General features: G+C 45.1%; 1 protein-coding gene across 6 annotated transcripts in view; it reads right to left on the minus strand.

The window, feature by feature from the left end:
• Window positions 1–16,801, minus strand: part of ULK1 (unc-51 like autophagy activating kinase 1) — an 80,530-nt gene that overhangs the window by 37,518 nt on the left and 26,211 nt on the right. For all 6 annotated transcript variants that reach the window (XM_061355356.1, XM_061355353.1, XM_061355354.1 and 3 more), the window contains 3 exons: window positions 14,352–14,453; window positions 6,463–6,521; window positions 2,743–2,825 (listed from right to left, as the gene is read on the minus strand). In XM_061355356.1, the coding sequence (XP_061211340.1) occupies window positions 2,743–2,825; window positions 6,463–6,521; window positions 14,352–14,453 (244 nt within the window). The remainder of the gene's footprint in view (window positions 1–2,742; window positions 2,826–6,462; window positions 6,522–14,351; window positions 14,454–16,801) is intronic.

Below are 16,801 nucleotides of genomic sequence, written 5' to 3' on the forward strand. Positions count from 1 at the left end.
CTGTGAAGGGAATCACGCACATGTCCTGGAGACTACAGGGTGACTCAGGGAACAAGGAGCAGCAGGACACCCTGCTCCACTGGTGACAGTGGCTTACAGATCATCCCTGACCCAGCAGTTCATACAGATCTTCACCTTGCATAGTGCAGGAGGGTAAAGAACAGTGAACAAAGACCCTGGCCATCAGCCAGAGCAGTGTAGGTGAAGAGAGCAACCCATGTTATAGTTTGCCAGTAGGAGGGCAAAGCACCTGCCTACTGGGAGCCACCTAAGGGAAGGGGAAGATCTGCTTTTGACAGGATCTAGAGCTCTGGGACATCAACAGTTTGTGCACAGCTGGCCACAGCTAGAAACACAATAGTTGGGAACAGAGAAGCGCTCTCACTTAAGTATTGCTACTGCTTTGGCAAAGAGCATCATCTGGAGGTCTCCTGAGCTGATACTTGAGGGAAAGGAAGAAGGGTCCCTTCAGTAGGTAGGTCAGAGAGTCTCCAAGCAACACAGAGGAGCTGAAGACCGCGCTCCAGGAGAAAGGAAAACAGCTGAGTTACAAGCAGGAAGGAAGCTCCGATGCTTCAGAGGAGGCAGAGGTGGATGAGACCAAAAATACAACTGGGTGCTGAGGAAGCATACTGGTGTAAATAAAGCATTTATTTTATGTATATTATGTAATATTATAAACATAGATAATTTATTTCATATATAATATTATATATATATAATATATAAATATTCTGTATCTATAAAGGCTTTGGTACTTGCTTTCCTCTCAACTGACAGGAGATTAGAATACAGTAGGGGATGCCACACACCCATTATGATCTGCCAACTATAAAACACAAGGAATATCCCAAATATAGGCTTCTGTACAGAGTATATTCACAAGCCCTACCTGGGAATCACCTGCGTCTTACAAGAACGTGCCGATTTAGAGAGAAAAGGATCCTGCCTGTGATTAAGGGCAGATAATCTCAGTGCAGCAAGATGCGCTGTTAACAGTTGTCCTGAGTGAAATCAAAGCCTATTATCTTGAATTTCCTAGTGTTAGACTCTGACTCATGCAGTCTGCTCCCAGAGGTACAAAAACAGCTTATGGGGGGCTAAAAAGGTTTGCCAGACTCGATTTCTGACAGCAGGGAAACAGAAACCTCAAGGATATTTTCTTCTGAAATGCACAGCAGCATAATAGAATGAGCAAAGATCTACATCCCAGATAGATCTGCAGGGAGTAATACTGAGAAGTGCTTATATCCAAACCAGTCTGTCAGCAGCTTCAATGGCACCCTTTTCAAAAGGCTTGTTTTCTCACTTCTGCACCTTAGTAACTGGCCCTCTGCATTCAGCACTGGATAATTATGATCAGCCTCAGTTAATCCACATTCTTGCCTCCCCCAGGTGACACTGTCCCCAGAAAGGCTTTCCTGGTATCTCTAATCCAAAAGAATAACACAGGTAGCAAAACAATTTCCTTCATAGACTAGCACATGCTGCTCAGCAGGAAACAATCCACCTGAGCAAATAAGCAACAACAACAGAAAGCCAAGCCCCAAAAGACAGAAATCTCAAACCCTCTTACCCCACGCATGACTAGAAAGCAGTACCCTGAAAACACACAGCAGCATCACTTTATTTTCAGGAAACAAAGGTACTGCCTGCAAAAGCAGAACACTCTATGACTGAGACACAACACAAATCTGTGGGCTTTGGCCTCCAGCCTAGTTCCAAGAAAACCACCTGAACAGACTTCCCCAACATCAAACCTTATTCAAGTACAGGGCTAAGGGGCAAACTTACCCTTTCCACCAGCAGCACTGGCCCATGGAAGCAAAGCTACTCCATGCTGTTCTGAGGAAACACCACCAGGACCAGCTTGCTTGGTGAGAGACAGTATTCAGGTCCTGGTTTGTACTGGAGACAAGTCTAGACTACCTTTGCCCAAGGGGAAGGGAGAGGTGGGGGAAAGAATAAAAAGCCCCACACAGTTGCCTTTAGATGACTAAAAGGGGTTCAGGAAAGGTTCTACCTCTGCCTGCTTTCCTGTAGGACATGGTTTCACTAGAGGTTCTTCAGACCTTTTGGCTTAGCTAGACGCATCTGGAAGAGGCTGCCCAAGCCAGAACCCCTGGCACATTATGAGTGTTCTCATTTTAGAAGGGATTAAGACAATAAAATAGAAAAAAGGAAGTCTTTATGCCCACCAAGTCTGGAGATAGAGAGAGATCTAAAGGGAGAGCCATGAGATTGCCAACTTGAACCGAATGAGAACCAAGGCATCCTTCCACAGAAACCGGCACAGGGAGTGAAGGGCCTGCAAGCAGCTACAGTCTCGTAGCTCAGATTATCAGTCAGACCTTGAGCAACAGAGGGTACAGACTGAATTGTTCATTAAATGGGTGCAGCCTGTAGCTTTGGGAGGGAACCATGACAGAGAAAGATAGACGTTTCACCTGGCAGCATACTTAACACAGTAAAAGTTCAGAGAGATTATAAAAGCAGAAGCCAGGAGAAGGGATGCATATAGGAAGTGTTTGCTGAAGAAGGTATGCCAATTCTCCAGGTCTACAAAACTGTGCTGGAATCAGCACTGACCTTTCTAGCACATACACTAAAACCTTCCAGGTAAAATCCAGGTGTTTGGATGCTTCTGCTAGCACCAGCCAAAAGCACACAGCTATGTGCAGCACCATGGTGCAGCAGAAGATACAGACAGGCAGCAGAGCTTGAACTGGAAGAAGGTCTTACCAAAGTCCATGCGGTCCTTATGATTACGCTGCAAAAGGCCAAGTAACAGCTGCCTCAGGTGGCTGGATGTCTCCCTGGGGATGCTAGGATTGAAAACAAAAGCAAAATCAGAGAGACCTGCAGTCTACTTAAACTGCTTTTACATATTCAGGAAGGCAACCTGCAAATGCAAACACACTTTGTGCCTGCTGGGCTAGGAACGTAAGAGGAGCTCACTGGAGAGAGGCTGAACAGAAACATCTCTATTTGCATCTATTTGACCTTTACTCCCCATTGTCATTGTTAAGGTTACAGGGAATCTAGCTTTAGTGGCCTCTCCCATGAGCACCTGCAGATCTTTCCCTTTCACAGTGGTGCCAATGTCATCCATGCAGCATGCAGTTATTTTGCACATGATAAATAAGGTCTCTTCTACTTGCTCTAAAAGGGGTAAGGAGGTCACTAAAATGAAGCAGTTACCAAGTGGAAGCTTCCAGTTAAGACAATGGTGGTGAAATGTATCACCAATTACTACCATTTCTTAGAGCATTCGTTTTTCAATGCAGCTTATATACAGCATTTATTAATCAACTGAGACGTGAGCAACTGCCACTCGATCAAGCTAAAATCACTGCAGCTATTACCCACTTTCCAGTACAGCTAGGAAGAAAACACTCTCTTCAATGGCCACTGCAGCACAGGAAGAGCTAGTAAATCATTGTGCTCTCCCTCACCCTACAACCAGATGGGGGAGAGGCCAGGGCAGCTCTTTACAACCCCAGTAGATTGTAGGAAACAGGAAGAAATGAACAGATTAAGGCAGGGAAAGCAGAGTTCAGCTCTTGCATAAGTGGATTCAGCTCTGCTGACTTTCCTCCATAACCAGCAGCACTGTTCAGGGCTTATAGCAGTTGGGCCCTGCCTGCAGCCAGAGAAGAGCTCTTCATATATGGTTCCAGCTCCTTTCAGCACTAACACTGCTCATCACAGCCATGGTCTGCCAGGCTCTCCCCACGTGAAGGTCAGCTCAGGTAATGGCATGTGTGCTCAGCATAGCAATTTCAACTGCGTGGAGCCCAAGCCCGCTCAGGAGCTCAGCACTGAGGCAGGGCTGGGCTTTGCTGGGCTGGCATTGCTCACTGCCCTGAAGCCAAGCCTGACTGATGCTGCTACAGGCCGGGTAAGAAAAGAAGCTGGGACAAAAATAGTAGGGGAGGGGAAAAAAGGTGCTAGCTAGCACCATCAGGCTAGTGAAACTAGAGATGTGAGGCAAGGTATTTATAGGTTTCAGTACTACCCAGTTATTTTTCTGTGAAGCCCTAGGCCTTGCTGGTGTAAGGAATTTGAGCCCAGCAATTCCTAGAACAGAGAAAGATGGCAAGCATTCCTCATCCCTGTTTGTACTGCAGGAGCTGCTTTTCCATTCCTGACACTAGAATGGTTCCATGTGCCTTCCCAAAGGGGGCTCTGGAAGGGGTGCAGTTAAACTGACATTCTGAGCCAAGACAAAACACCCTCTTGACAAAAAAGGTGTGCCTTAGAATCACACTGCATAATGGAATAACCCGAGATACCACAGCTCGCAGCGTCTCCTGAAAAACACATTAGTGCTGCAGACCTGCAGTCCTCCAGCGTTATCACCATTACTTATCCACGACACATAAAGCTTTCATCCAAAATGAGTCCATTTCCCAGCAATGACTTTAGCTTTTGTATGGTTTTAAAGCCAAGAAACAGGCAGGTCAAGTAGCAGACCTCAGATGTCGCAACACAGACTGAAGACAGCCTGTTTGCCTCCTATCTCTCACATCTAAAGCATAAAGCTTTGCAGTATTATTTTACAACACCATCTTTTTAAACATAAGCAACAAAAGTGCCTCCTATCCCCCCCATGATCTATAACATACTTTGCCATGCAAATCAGCACAATAAATGTTAGCTATTTAGATCAGTGCTATTAAAATCATGAGGCCTTTGGGCTTTCTCCTCCTGACATGAGCGCCCCACCTCAGAATGGCATTTCACCTGTCAGCAATAGCAACAGCACCAGCCCAACAGGCAGAGACTGAGCATCCAATGAGCTGTTCCTCCCCACCTGGCTCCCAAGCCAAAACACAGCACTTTCCATGGCAATGCCATGGAGGTGGGTGCCAGCCTGCCTAGCCCCAAGGAGAATGAAAGCAAATCCTGGCACTGCTGCAGTCTGAGAAGGAGGTCTCGAGTGGTGGTGTGTTTCATCCTGTGTTGGCAGGCCTGGCAAGGCAGTTTATTCATGTTTACTCAAGGAACAGCACAGACTGCAGCTCACGTTAGAAAGACAAACTGAGTTTGGAAAGCAGGGAATCGGCATTTACACAAAGGCCACTTTGGATTTGACATTTATGGTGGAAAAACAATGGGCTTGGATCTAAATTGTGGAGGAATTTGGTGGTTAAAAAGTGGAGATAAGTGAAGATGGTAAATGCAGAGCACATAAAGGACTAACAACAAAGGAGAAGGACTAATCCCTACAAGAACAGACATGCTCTCTCTTACAGCTGAGCTTCCTTTCTCCCCTCACCTCCCTCCTACTGAATACACCATGAGCCAAAGCATGATCAACACAAGGAACCCTATTAATTGTAGGAATTAATTCCCCTCTTAGCAAAAAGGACTACCTCAAAGACAGTAGGGAAAACAGAAAGCTCTACTCTCTGCTCACACATACTATCTACCTCCAACTATGTGGTGGTTTTTTAGCTTTGAATTGTTCTGTTTGGTGTTTTACTCCATGACACCTTCTGGTTGAATCCCAGAAGGGACACAGATGGCTCAGATTTAATCCTGGTAGAAATTTGTCCCTTCTCCTCCTTCCCTTTAAGTACTTAAAGGGAAGTTAAATGAATAGCTCACTTCACTGCTAAGAGCTCTAGCTTCTTGACAGTTCTTTCTGCTACCTCTTGGAGCTGTCTAAAACTGAGAAAGGAAAAGAAGATAAAATCCATGTACAGAAACTCACTGAATTTCCTGCATATGTGGCTGCATTAACAGCTCTACCAAATGGAAGCTAACTTTCTGGTTAAAAAAGGCCTTCTAATTTTTGGACGTAGGATCTGAAACTTCAGTCCTGTCTCTATACCAGGCTGAGGTTTTCAGAGCAGGCATGAGATTCTGCTTTAAGAGCTCAGAGATCAAAAGGAAAGACCACAGCAACAAAACCAAAATACACTGACAAATCACAGCACTGAGCAGCTAGGTAACATATACCGTGGTGGGACGAAAGCACTTATCTTCCCCTTGGAAACTGCAGCAGTGTCCATTTCCATCAAGGTTATAGTATTTCCTCCTATTAGCAGGATGGGCACAAGCAGTTGCTGCCCTGACACGTGAGAGATGGGAATATGATCTGCAGTCAGGTATGGCAGGTTACAGCTGGGCTGCTCGCGTGATTCAAGAATTGCCATGGGTTCTTTCTAAGGCTCCCAGCCTCAGAGAAGCCATGTGTGGGACAGGACCACTATCTGGCTCTTGAAATCACTACCAACTTCTGCAGTGTAGCAGAGAAGTAGGATCTGTGTTAAGAGTGAACACCAATGCTGTCTTTCTCTGGGCCACGCCACTGCTGGTTTAAGGAATGGAGGAAGGCATGTGCCAAGTATTTTACAGTCACCCCCCCCGGGTGACAAGCCAGGAGCACGCAAGGACAGGTGTAAACACAGAGTAAACAAATGCATATAAATGGTGACACTGGAAAATGCTTACTTGGGCATCAGCATCTTGTTTTTCTCATAGAAGAGGCGAAGATCCTGTGGGCTGCTGGCCTGTAGAGAAGAAAGAAAACCAGTGCATGAAGCAGTTGACAGTGAAGGGAATGGATGAGCATTTCTGTTTCACAGTTACTCTGAAGAGCAGAGGCACTTTTCAATTGCTGAACCAGCACAGACAATGAGAACCTGCAGCTCGCTTTAGACTAAAAAGCCAGCACTGTAGCAGAGTGAAAATACAGCATTTCAGCCTTCTGCCTTTATGTTCCTGACCTGGTTCTGTCTGCTCTTCCCTTCCAAGGGCTGAGCTTCATTGCAGCAAGCTCTGAGGCTTAGGTCTGAGCTGGCCTAATAGCCTCACCCAGGAGGCTAAACAATTGCAGACGTGAGGAGTCCCAAATGATGAATGGCAGATCCCGCTGAGAACATGGATTAATGCTGCAGGGCATTTAGAAAAGGGGCAGGGAGCCTACTGATGGGCAAGAGATCCGTGAAGAGACCAGGAACATGGGGAAAACAGCAACTGAATTAGGATTTTCTATTTTAATTCCAGGAAGCGAGGAGATCTCAAGCCACAGCTCCTATTTGTGCGCTAATACACGCAACTGCTGGGGATGTTGACAACAGGATTCCAAACTCGGAGAGATGGGATTAGTTAAAAGAAAAAGCTAGGCACAACAAGAGGCTTATGGCTATGGTTAAAAATAAAATCACCAGTATAGAAGCACAGAAACATAAAACTCTTCTAAGATAATTCCTCCATTTGTTTTTATGCAATGAGTAACACAGGCCAGTAAATTAACCCTTGTGTCTCAAGCTTTTCTGCTTAGGCAAAGTGTCTTTATGAAAGGCAGAGCAGGCTGGCTGGTGTGACACACACATGAGGGCACATACAAACAGGGAAGGAAGATCAGAGAGATTAATCTGCAGTCAGTGTTGGTGCAGCAGAGTGTGTAGGAAAGTGTGAACAAGGAGGCAACAGGCAACTTCTTCTGATGTTCAGGGCAGGCTTCAAAACCCCTCGAGCCTTCCACCTACTTCCATTTCTAAATTAGAAGCATTTAAGGTCAATTAAGATACTTAAAATGGCAAATCAGACAAGCTGATCTGCAGATGGCCATCAAAATACCATTAACACAGCATGACTGGAAAAGCAGCCACATAAGATGCTGTTTCAACATCACCTCCTCCCTCTGGCTGAAGATGAAAATTCGGGCTAGCAGAGTTCAGTGTAAAACTCAAACCAAAGGGGGAGTCCCAGACGCTGCTAATACTAGTAGGCTCGTGCAGTACTGATCAGGACAGTATCCCTTGCATAGTCTCAGCAACCCAAACTTCACAGCTCTCCTGTCAATTTGTACCAGAGCTATTGGATTCCTAAAAAAAGGAAATAAGAAAGATTTCCTGGTTCTCCTTTCTGCAATAACATATCCAACAGGAAGTGCAAAACCATGTTCTCTGCAAGCCACTAAAATCAATGTTACTTAGCAGAGCACCTTCTTACATAGATACCAAACTGCACTGAGATTTCCAATCACTGCCACTCCATCTGGTTCGGTAAAACACCATTTTACACCTTTCCCCTTGCAGATCTCACCCTGTAATTAGATTCTTATTATTTGGCAAACCTGAATGAAGCAAGTGTAACCAAATGGCTTGGCCACAACAGTCTGCATGATGAAGAATATGCCTGACAGACAAAACGTACAAGGAACTGAACTCCACTGCAGGGAAGCCAAGTGCTTGCTCACATCAGATAGAAGCCTTGGCTGTTTGCTCTGTTCATTTCCTGTTGCAACAACTCAATTGTTTCACAAATACAATGAAGCTCTGATCTATTCCAAACACTGTTTTGCCAGAAATTTTCCTGGTAATAAAGACAAGAGAGTATTAAAAGCAGCACACCTGCAAAGTCCAGTTCATTACAGAGGGTTTCTAAGCACTAGTTCGGATAGAAGCAAAATCCTCTGTCAAAGTTATCCCCTCCTCTTAGTACAAATTAAAGAGGTATCCCTGTAGGGATGCTGTTTCTCCACATCCTGTTGCCTCAGGACAACTCCCACTTGTTCTGCAAGGAACAGAGTGTCAGGGTCTGACCCACCCAAACCATGCTTCCTCACTAGGGCTGCTCCCAGGAGCCCATAGTTCCAGGTTGGTCTCTGATTTAGGTGGCTGTCTGCTAGGGAACAGAGTCAGTTCAGTGAGTGCCCAGCACAGACAACAGTGCATCACCACTCAGTTGGAAAGAACAACTGCATCTTCACATAACTTCATTATTGATCAACCGAGTCACACAGTTCTGCTCCTTGCAGCAGGCTCTCAGGCTCACAGTAACATGACCACTGCTCTCCTGCTGTTAGCACCCACTGCATAAAGCACTGGTACCTTCAGCCACTTTGCTCACCTCTTCTTGCAATAAATTCTGCTTCTCTGACAATCATAAGAGGAAAAAAACCCCACCAAACCAGCAATGCAGAATGTCTGCAACATACTAGAAATGCCATTTGGATTCCTTCTTCTAGGGAGCTAAGGCTTACTTTGAAATCTACCTTCCAGGCAGATTTACCCTACCAAGAACACCAGAAAAAGCACATCTTTGGTACCTAACAACTAGACCATTCAAGGTACACAGAGCCAGCTGCTACCTGCAGGACACCATCCATCTGTCAGAAACAGGGATGCAGAATGGACAGCTCAGTTTTCCCTCAAAACAGGAGACACACCAGCAGGCTAATTCACACCCTTGTTCCCCCTCTCGTGTTACTGTGGAACAGCTGCATTAGTGTAACTGGTTCTGGTTTGGTCTGGCCTTTCTATATATAAAGACAATTGGACAAATTCAATCCTGCCACTCTGTCACTCTGTCCTGAGCACCAGTGGAAATATGCTGAGCCAACAAAGGCATTCAGCATAAACCCTGCCAAATCCCATTCGGTGCTGGCTGCCTGCAAGTGAATTGCACACAGAAAGCACGCAGGGTGGTGTTTAAGCACTCAGCACTGGATTTGTTGCACTTGGGTGAAGACTGGATATAAAAGCCCAGCATTCAGTCAGAGGAAGGCCAGACACGTTCATACCCCCCCAGTGAACAGCACTGCCTAGTCAATGCTTCATAGCAGGTCTATGGTATACGCTCTGTTCTTTCAATCCTTTCCTTTGGGATTCCTGAGGATTCAAAGGTGCAGAGAGGATTCAGAAAAAGGAAATAAGTAATGATGTTTCTGGCTCAGCAGCTCTAGGGAATAGCTTGAAAACCTGCTGCAAATACCTTCTGTTTGTGCGGTCTTAACAGTCAATACTTGGAGATGACTGCAACTAGGTGGCTGACACTGGGGGGAAACCTGAAAGCACAAAGAAACAAACAAACCCCTAAACCTTCTTTAGCTGTCCACAGATGGTTTTCTCTCTGCTCCCAGCAGAGCAGGATCAGACCCACAAACACTGATCTAAAAGCCAATGGCTCACTGACAACACAAGTCAACCCCTGCTCCCACTTAGCAGAATAACCACTGCTAGGAATACCTGCCCTTATTGACACAGGACAGTCCAGAGGAACAGCGCTGAGGACAGAAGAGTGGCCTGGCTAACAAGTACCTCAGGAGCTCAAATTGTGGGTATAAAATCCTCCCTTCCCCAGTCTTCCTCGAGGCCCATTTCACAACACAGCAGTTGTGGTACGCGATACATAATCCTAGTACTTACGCAGGCAGAATTAACCCAGAAATAAAGCAGTGGACTGGGTACACCAGGCTTAGAAATCAATTTTTCATCTAGCTGGGATAAGAGCATACCCAGGCACGTGGACTCTTTTCAGAGCTGCCAGTCAAGGCAGCAAAACCTGCATTACCTCTCCCATCACTTCCCTGCTCCCTGGCTCACTCTCCTGCAGACAAAGCACACCATGTCCATAAAGCAGCCCCAAAGAGGATTCATACAAAGGTTCAGACAGCAGACAACCAGGTTTCATGGTCCTTAGCAGGATCTGATGTCCAAGCAGACCCGTGTCACCTCTCTGACACAAAGTGCATGTGCTCGGTGATGCATCTGCTTACCAAGAGATGTCCAGTTTTTAAAGGGGTCACACAACAGAAGCCACCAGGGACATCAGTGTGATTCCTCACACACTCCCACCAGCAAAAGACCCCAACAAGATAAAAGGCATTGAGGTCATTTACCTCTAATCATATTTAAAATACCATCTGACAAGGACTAGATTGGGTTTGAAAGATATTTTTTCTTCTCTGCCTCCAGTTTTGCTTCTGGTTGTCACTGGTCTACACAGCACCCTCATGGGCACTTGGGCCCAATCTTTCCAGCTCAGGTAAGGACAAGAGAAACCCACCACATTCTCAAGTACTTCTCAGTGCAGCAAGTGGTCAGCAAGACTAGGAAATGCACTGTTCAAGTCCTCAGTGACTTGAAACGCAATTTCAAGTCATGAGAAATGCAATTGCAGACCACTTATTAGGCAAGGCAAATTAACAATTCCACGTTAATATAGTGCTCAGCCAATCTGTTTATAGGGATTATGAATCCCATTAATCTCATCCCTATGACAGTCTCACTGTTTTGTTTATGGCCATGTTTAATACAAAAAGCTCCTTAAGACAGCTTCACCAGCCACCTCACCAACTGTTCTCATCTAAGCATCAGCAGCTTCTTTCTCATCTCCATGCAGTGAGGCAAGGAAGGGACAGGAAGGGCTCTGGGAAGTTGCCTCGGGTGACCCACCTGCAGTTAATTTTGAGACAGCCAGAAATCCCATTTGCACACATCTCTGCCTTGATTTAACAGGCACTTTCTGGATTGACAGCTGTCGCAGCCTTTCCATACACATTGGATCTTCCCTCCCTCTAGCCCAGTCCCCCCCAAGCCCTGCTTTATTTTTAGACAGCGCATTCCTCCTCACTGCAGATATCATTGGAGTCCCTTTGGTTTGCATCCTTGTGAAGGTGCCCAACCGGGGCATGTAGCAGCCAGAGCTCCCAAATGCAGTTTCACACCACTATGCTCCAGATTCCCATGGGAATCTCAGCAAAACAAAAGTGAGGGGCTCTCCTTGCCAGCCTGGGAGGGAAGGCACAGTGAGGATTTAGCCTGAAAAGGTTAATGTCAGAAATCCAGTTGCTGGCTGCCTTGTACAACGGAGTCTGCTGGTGGCACTATGTGGAATCAGCCTGTTACCTCCTCACCCATTCTTCGATGTGCTTCCCAAGAGCACTCATTCCTATTCATGGTCTCCCCATCCCCTCCATCCACTACCCCTCTCTCCTCCTCAAAGCTCTGTAAACAATAGCTTCTCGCCTGCTCAGTGACCATCAGCAAATTCTTACAACATAGTCCTGCCAACAAAGAAATAAAGGAGGTTAATCTTTAACTAGCTTTCCAACATCTGCCCTAGACAGGCGTCTGTAGCTATGAGAAGGCAATTTGTGACACACATAGTCAAAACAAATAGATGTGCACAGAGAACCATCTGGGCTGAGCTCTTCTCTCTCCCTAATCAAACAAATCCACAGCTGCTGCTGCAGTAACAAATGGGGCCTGGCACTTGGCTTCAAAATACAAACCCCAGAAGAGGAAAGGGCAGAAGGAAACATAAAAATAGGGAAACGAATGACCCCATGCTCGGCCCAACAGATGTTGGATGCATATGGGGAAGAGAGAAGTCATCCAGTCAAGCAAGCACAAAGCAATGATCAGGACCTGCTGGGTAGGGACTGAAATGCCCCTTCATTGCCCACCACAAGGCAGGGTATTGTCATGCTTCAACCAGAGGGTGACAGGCAAACAGGACTGCTCTCACCTCTGTGTGAGCCTGAGGACATACACATAGGCAGAGCTGATGGGTTTCTGACCACCTGCCCTTTCAAAACCTTGGCTGGAGAGCTGAATGAACCTGACTAGTATTCCATGTTACTGCCTGCAAGAGTCTCCTCTGTAAGAGCAAGTGTTTCCAGAACCTTTCTGTGACATGCTTCAACGAGCAACGATAAAAGCCACCTAATGTTTTCAAAGAAACCAGATGCCCCACGGCTGTGTGTGAGCTACTAAGCAAAGAACACCTACAACACAGCCACCACGTTAAACAATAACTAAACTCAAATGAGTACAGCATCAGGGTGCCTTTAAGGACTAACAGGCACCAAGTAACAAGGCAGAATGAGTGCAAGGCTCTCCTATGCATGTAGAGTCAAAGCTTGCTTTCGCCACCCCCACATTTTTGTCTTAATCCACAAATATTTATTTCCTTTCATCCTAACAGTCATTTTCTCCTCTCTAACAAAGATACCAGCTGTGACAAGAAGTGGATGCAGCCAGTAAGAAGCAGCCATTCAGGAGCTGCAGTGTATTTGTAGGGGTGTCTACAAAACCAGAAACATTCAACGGAAATGAAGTCTTGCTCTAAATGCAGAGCAAGCTGATGGACAGAACATAAAGCACCGGAATGGAAGATTCTTCCAGCAGCAGGGAAAAAATGACTCTGAAGGATAAAAGTGTTCTTGGCTCAGACAAAACCAAAACATACCATTAATTTACTTCAGTATTTGCCCACTCTTTCCTGCAATGGATTTAGAATTCACTTTATCCTGGTGATGCTACTGCAGAAACACTCAAAGTCTTGTGTGAAATTCTAAAGGGCTGTGGAAGTACAGCTCAGAAAGTCCTGCACCTCCTAACGTGTGCCTTATTACACGAGCATAGATTCACGCTCCATACACACACACTGTTTGTTTCGTTGGTTGGTTCTGTTTGGAGATTTTGGTTTGAGGATTTTTTTATTAGAGAGCTGGGATAAAGAAACGCCAGTACATGAGGAAATAGGGCCACAATTCACATTTGCCCCTAACTGATCTAAAAAGCTGAAGAGCTGGCATCAGCTGATACATCAGCATGTAAATATGAGGTCTGGTCTTTTCCCATGGATTGGAGACAGTTCACACAAAGAAGCAAAAAAGTACCAGCAACTCAAGCATCTCTCTACTATGCTTCAAGACAGCAAGGAAAAACAATGCTGACAAGTACAGCACTTCAAAACAGTGGTTGCAATGGAGAGTTGCAGACCTTATTCAGCATGGAAAAAGAAAAGCAATACACAGTGTGGCATACTAATGACTGGGAACAAGAAAAACACACTGAGTCTAGAAGAACTCCAGCTACGCATCATTGAAAATGGGAAGTAATCCTGAAGCAACTTGCTGTTACAAGGCCGAGATGAATTCTCCATCATTTGAGAATGTAAAATCAGAGAAGGTTTTTCACAACAGATATGCCCTAGCTCATCCAGAAGTTATGGCATAAATTAGAGGGTGGAGTTTTACTGGACTGTTATATTTGGGGGGTTTGGACTTGCTTAACATAAACATTTCAGGCTGGAATGGTTTGCTGTGAGATGATCTGGTAAGAGCCTACTTGACTGCTCTGTAAGTCAATTTAGCTACAATACATCAGTTACCACAAAGCCAACATGAACCTGCAGTTAGAATCTTCCTTATTGTCCTTCCATGCCCAATAGAATTATGATTATAAAGCATACACTGTATGGTTGTAAACAGAAACTGTCTTTAAGTGTGGCCTGGAAACAAAACCAAAACTGCTTTAACTGATTCATAATAATTCTTTGAACAGATGACCCTTCCTAAGGATTTATAACCAGGAAGTACATTTCATTGAGATACAATCCAGAGGAGACTCATTCGAGTAACACATCAAACATTACAACATATAAAGTACCACATTGTCCAGGTGTTGGACAGCCAGACCTCCTAAGGCTGGATCTATGAGAGTTAACGTTATAGGTGACAGAAGCCTTAGAAATGAACAGATTAAAAGGAGATAGAGAAAAAAGTAAGAAAGAATCAGAAATATTAGATTTAAGCAACTCACCTGAAAAGGAGCCTTTCCTGTTAGACATTGATAAATGATGGTTCCTATACTCCAGAGGTCAGCTTTGGCATCGTAGTGTTGTGACATAATGACTTCTGGTGCCTTTTGGGGGAGAAAACAGAAATGGGTTTTATAAAAGATGCAGCTTTTTTTTCCTTTCTCTTTTTTTTATTAGCAAGAAAGAAACAGAAGCCAGTTATGCTTTAAAACTGTTGAGCTAGATTCTAGGGTAACCATGAAAGATTTGCTCCTGAAAAGACTGTAACACTACCTTAAAAGGGCCAATCCCCTATCTGAGTAGGAGAAGCAGAGACTTTTATTCATGCAGACGAAAATTACCCTGTGCTGCTCAGCTCATTTCAGCAAAGCCAGTTCTTTCCTTCTTCTCAGTGCATTACTTTCTGCTGAAGTCGCCTGTGCTCAGAAGGAGCCTCACTGAAATTGCACAGACAGATCTTCTAAACCAAAGCAAGCAGCAGGTTTAGAGGAAGAGCAGGAAAGGCTCACACTGAACAGGTAGGCTTCAGCCTTCATCCTGATCTGCATCACTTATGTACTTTCCTGATTTAGCCCAAATGGCAGCATATTAATTATGATCCAGAGCTTCCTGTAAAGGTCACAGTTTGGGTTCAAAGACAGATCTTCACACAGCTTGAGCCCTGCTGTGCCCCAGACTCCAGGCTCTCATCTCACACCATGCCCTTGCTTGCTTGCTGGAGACAGTGCAAGTCCACCATGGCTAAGGAGGCAGCGTGCCTTATGAGCAGCAGCAGAGAGGGACAGAAGGACAGGTTTGCTAACCCCACATGGTTGTAACAACAGATTTCATTGCAGTGCTGCCAGCGTGGAACAGGATCAGTTTTCCAGCTCTGTTAGAAGTGAAGGACACATGCAATGGAAAAAAATGGCAGCAAATAAGTTGTGGACAGGAGCTTGGTCTGTCCCTAAGGGAAGCAGGCATGACACCAAACAAAGCCAAGGAAGCAGGACAAGAACTACACAAGGAGGTTTCTAGTCTTACATGTCAGGGTTCAGACAGAAAACTCATGCTGGTGTGGGTAAAACACATTTCTCCTTTAAAAGAGCAGAATGAAAAGAGCAGCAATGGGCTGTAAGCTAAAGCAGGGAATAAAGGCCTGCCTTGCCTGCAGATGCTCACTAAAGAGAGACTTCAAACACCCCCTAAATCCCAACTGAATCCTCCCTTCCCATTTTCTTTCAAATCCATCAGTAAACACAAAGCAATAGGAAGCACTGAGATTCCCTGTAATGTCCAGAGTTGTTTAAAATGAATAAAAACATAGAATAGAAAAAGGCCATCACCAGCTTCCTCCACCCTTTCAAAAAATAAGCTGGGTGTTTTCATTGACTTTCACAAGACTCTGAAAGAAAGTTTCCCTAAAAATAGATGATTCAGGAAACGCTCACAGAAGAAAAAGTTACATCATCTTCACATATAGCAGAGTTCAAATAAACATCAGGCTTCCAAAAACAGGGAGAGAGAGGAAGTCTGTGTTGCTTGAGTTCATACTGTGGAGCAGACTACCCAACACCCTACCCCTGTGCAGTGCAGCAGAGTCCAAGCCTAGCTCTGCCCAAAGAGTACAGACAAAAAACCCCTTAAGAGTGGATTAGACCATGTTCAAAATCAGATGCCTCCTGCCCCAGGGCACCTGTAAAACTTTCAACCTAAAATGATCTACAGCATCTCTGTTTACTTTGAGCTCAGACACCCACATCCCACGGAACTATTACATAGCTTTGACATTTCTATTTCTGCTCTGGTTTTGTCATCTTTAATTTCACTGACTTGATGAGACCTCAAGATCTTGACTGCTGCCATGAGCACAAATAAGAGCTCACCTCCTCACACCCTGGCCCAGAGTGGAAAGTACAAAGTGGGTAACAGGGATCAGTTTAGGGGTTTTAAACCCATCTGTTTCACAAGCTAGGAAGTCATCTTGGAAGCAGCTGCTCTGGTGAAAGAATTAGTGGGAGTGGGTGGGGTGTGTTAAGAAGTAGAAATGCACAAAAACATAAACTGCGAATAGAAGCACACTTCGGAATAGGTTAACCAGAATGGGAAAATCTCTGCCTCCAAAAGGTCCATAGGTCTGAGGGACTTTGCAAGACCGAAGAACTAAGAACAGATGGAGAGTTTACAAAGCTGCTGTCAGAAAGAGACCCTTCTCCTGATGCTGTGACCTTGGCAAAAAATGACTCCAAAGCCCAGGTAACAGGAGCTCTGTGGAACCACTCTGTCTCCAGAGAGCCTACTGAAGCGGTGATTTATTGAGATTCCTCACCAAGGAAGCAGCATCTCAAATATAGCCAGATGTGTGAAATTATCACCCCAGCCCTCAATCTCTTCTGTTGTTGCTTTGCTCACAGAAGAGGAAATAAATTTCATTTCCCAATGCCTTTAGTGGAGAAGCCCTGGCTCCCTTTGG

The sequence above is a fragment of the Neopsephotus bourkii genome, unplaced genomic scaffold (assembly GCF_033783945.1).
Source record: "Neopsephotus bourkii isolate Nb327-2 ecotype Australia unplaced genomic scaffold, CSIRO-AGI_Nbou_v1 NB_795, whole genome shotgun sequence".
In the NCBI taxonomy this organism is placed as follows: Eukaryota; Metazoa; Chordata; class Aves; order Psittaciformes; family Psittacidae; genus Neopsephotus; species Neopsephotus bourkii.